The 4,008-nt window shown below is 32.5% G+C and overlaps 1 protein-coding gene across 3 annotated transcripts in view; it reads right to left on the reverse strand.

Moving 5' to 3' along the window:
- The window catches only part of LOC106466895 (JNK1/MAPK8-associated membrane protein-like), a 17,595-nt gene that overhangs the window by 5,837 nt on the left and 7,750 nt on the right, over positions 1–4,008 (reverse strand). For all 3 annotated transcript variants that reach the window (XM_022394971.1, XM_013927203.2, XM_022394970.1), the window contains 2 exons: positions 2,745–2,957; positions 1,486–1,655 (listed from right to left, as the gene is read on the reverse strand). In XM_022394971.1, the coding sequence (XP_022250679.1) occupies positions 1,486–1,655; positions 2,745–2,957 (383 nt within the window). The remainder of the gene's footprint in view (positions 1–1,485; positions 1,656–2,744; positions 2,958–4,008) is intronic.

The following is a 4,008-nucleotide window of genomic DNA, read 5'->3' on the forward strand; positions in this document are numbered from 1 at the left end:
GTACACTGTTTTGATCATGTAACAAAAGTACCATTTTTAATTGGAAGACAGTACACTGTTTTGATCATGTAACAAAAGTACCATTTTTAATTGGAAGACACGTACACTGTTTTGATCATAACAAAAGTACCATTTTTAATTGGAAGACACGTACACTGTTTTGACAGAATGTGGAGCAACATATTCTTGGAATATTTGCATGTAAAGCACAAATCATGAACTTGTGACTTGACAGCAGTGTTATAATTGTATAAAACTAAAATTTTTGTTTTTGAATACTTTCACCCATGTGACTAGCATCCCGAGTATTATTCTTGCAAACATTTTTTTGTAATTCACACATTCACATAAGACCCAATAAGAAGTTCTCATCGGAAGATGTTTACCCTAGTAACTAGAATCCCAAACATAGGTCTCACAAAATATGTTTTGTAATTTGAAACTCCACATAAAATACAATCAAATATTTATGCCTAAACTATCCACCCTGATACTAGTACTCTGAACATTGTTCTTGTGAACATTTTCCTTAATTCATCCTTTTACATAAATACTAGCTTACCTACAAGTTGGTATATTCTAATAGCAGAGACATCACTAGGTAATGGCACATGGGGCCATGCCCCAATACCATTTGACAGTGCCCTAAATCCCCAGTCGGTGTCTTGAAAAACCATGATCGATATCATACTGAAACGGTTGTTATAGCCGTTTTCCAAAACTATTAGACAGAGGTGTCGCTAGGTGTTTCAAAGATTTAGGCACGGGCCCTATAGGTGCAGGAATTATCATTGCCTTTTTCCAAAACTATTAGACAGAGGTGTCGCTAGGTGTTTCAAAGATTTAGGCACAGGCCCTATAGGTGCAGGAATTAAAAATAAACAAGACACAAACAGAATGTAGCACAAAGATACTCGTGTCATGAAGGCAGCCACACAAAATAAACAAGACACAAACAGAGTGTAGCACAAAGATACACGTGTCATGAAGGCAGCCATACAAAATAAACAAGACACAAACAGAATGTAGCACAAAGATACACGTGTCATGAAGGCAGCAATAGAATTACAGCCACACGAAATAAACAAGACATAAACAGAATGTAGCACAAAGATACACATGTCATGAAGGCAGCAACACAATTACAGCTACACAAAATGAACAAGACACAAACAGAATGTAACTAACTTGCACCACACTGAATTTGTTTAATTAATGAGTAGGTAAGTAGTAACATAAGAACATCTTATCTTGAAATTCTTTGTTTGGTTTTATTTTATTTTTTACAAGTGCAGGATTTTGGCCAAATTCTCAATAAAACAAAATTCAAACATACCACAGTTTTCAGTGATTGAAATCAGTAATAATATCAACATAAATTCTGGTAGAACAACAGATATCTGACTACTGATTCCTTAAAAAAAAGTAAAAAAACAGTTTTACAACAACTTGATAAACAGCTTTCCAAAGTATAATGATACTTACACAGAAGTCCACAACATGTTGCATGGAGGACTGCTAAACCTGGAATCAAGTACATTGTAAGATAAACTGATTTTTTTCCTTCTCCTCGTAGGACTTTTCCAACAAGAATAGGTCGACACAAGAAGAGTAAAACAAGAACCAGGGCATAGTCGATAAAGACTATAGAATACCTAAAAAGTAAAACAGCAGTAAAAATTATACCACAAGAACAAATATATCCAAAGATTAAACATAACCATGCTCAATACTATATACTTCACATATTAAATAAGGAATTCTCATTAGGCCTGAGGACAGCATAATGATTTATTTCAAATTTCACAAGTTCTTACAAAACAGTACTGATAACTCTTGTGCTGTTTTTGAATAAGTAGCAATAAATATTATTCATATTAAAAATATGATTTTACTAGGAATAATAATGTGCTTCTAAGTTTGAAATAAAACAAAACTCCCATGCTGGATCGCTCTTAGGCTACTTAATGTAAGCAGGACAAACAACCATCACTTAAGTCGGCACTTGATATAGCAGTTCAAACAACCGCCAATTAAGTTGGCACTTGATATAGCAGTTCAAACAACCGTCACTTAAGTCAGCACTTGATATAGCAGTTCAAACAACCGTCACTTAAGTCGGCACTTGATATAGCAGTTCAAACAACCGTCACTTAAGTCAGCAGTTCTTCTTTACATTATTTCTAGGTATGTAATAATTGATAATGGTGGAAATATATTTTATATTCACTCATAAGTTCTTAGTATTTCATGGTGACAATGGTGGGCTACTACGATGATACCTGATATGGAAACATTCTCATATGAGGACAGGTTACAATCACTGAAATTATTTTCTATTGAACAAAGAAGAGTTAGAGGGGATCTGATTGAGATAATTAAGATCATTAAGAGAACTGATAATGTTGATACATCATCTTTTTTAATAGTTAAAGGTATGACTGCAGGACAAAAATAGAAATTTTGCTAAGGTTGGAGTCATCTTCAGCTAAGACAGCTTTAGTTTTCTAACAGAGTGGTTGGCCTTTATAACGGGTTTCTTTCAGATGTGGTAGATGCAGTTATTTTAAGGGAGTTTACGGGAAGTTTTGATAACTACTTGAATGAAAAGGTCTGGCTTTGAAAGTTTTATTTTAATTTTAGTGTTAAGTATAGTGGATGAGATGGCCTAGATGGATCACCAAGTCACTCATTGTCCTTGAATTATATGTATATAATAACCAAGTTTGAGAATCACCACTTACAATGGGTATACAGCCTCCTGTGTACACCGTAAAGTAGTTTTATAGCCAGGATTAGGGTTATGGAGCATTGTGTACCAATCAGATAACCGATGAACTTGACACGAGTTGATCATCAGTTTTCCAGTTGGGCTGATGATTAATAGTGAGAGAAGAGATGCAACAACATTTTCAATTAAAGCACTGATGTGTAGAAGAACCAACTCCTTTGTAAAGCTAAAAACAATACAACAAATGGTTTTGTTAAATGATTTTATTGTAATAAATACAACTGCTTTTTATTAAACGATTTTATTTTAATAAATTCTTTTCCTCTTACAAACATCAGTAATAACCAAATGACAAAAACTGTTTATTGTTACCAGAAACTAATATCAAACTAATGACAGCATAAATGAATGAAACACAAACTTGACTATTATCCAAAATAACATACAGAAGCACTTAAAAACCCATAGAGAATGATACAAAAATAGAAAATTCACAATGTACACTGTATTTCCTCAAATGTCTAAACAATGCAGTATTAATTTTTTTTTTGTCTGAGCAACCATAATACCAACTGTTTTCATCAATTTTGGGGCTTTTAAATGCTAATTACAGACCTAATTCATAGATACTCCAGAGCTGTCAAAAACAATTTCAACCTAAACAATGTTTCTTGAAGGCCATTCTAGTCTTAAAACAATACTGCTAAAAGGTATTCACATGTAACTACTGAAATACAACAAAAAATACATATATATTACCAAAACACATTTCCTAAAACAAAAAAAACCTAAATTTAAACATCCACAATCGGAATGTTTGGTTGAAACTTATTTAAGCCAAATGTAAATATTTGTTTGAAGTAAACTTTGATGACTTCTAGAGTTCACGGTAATACATGGTGATATAAAACTATTTCAAAAACTGAAGTTAATAGTTTACAACTTTTTCACTTCAAGATTATATACCAAATGTAGTTCATCCAAAAGTGGTATTGATACCTTTTGGAAATGATTCTATATAGCATAAAAACGTTAAATAAATTAAAGCTAATAATGAAACGCTCATAACAGTTAAGAATAAACATCGAAAAGGTACTAACACCTGGATTCTACTTTCTGTGGTAACATAAAACATTGCATTTCAATACTCTCTTCATTACAGACTTTTTTCATCTAACAAATCTAAAAAATATAAATTTGTTACCATTCAAGTCAGTAGAAACTGATAATTATCATTGTCTTTTTCCAAAACTATTAAGTGTTGCTGCCTTCATGAC

Source organism: Limulus polyphemus, unplaced genomic scaffold, assembly GCF_000517525.1.
Source record: "Limulus polyphemus unplaced genomic scaffold, Limulus_polyphemus-2.1.2 Scaffold2413, whole genome shotgun sequence".
Classification (NCBI taxonomy): Eukaryota; Metazoa; Arthropoda; class Merostomata; order Xiphosura; family Limulidae; genus Limulus; species Limulus polyphemus.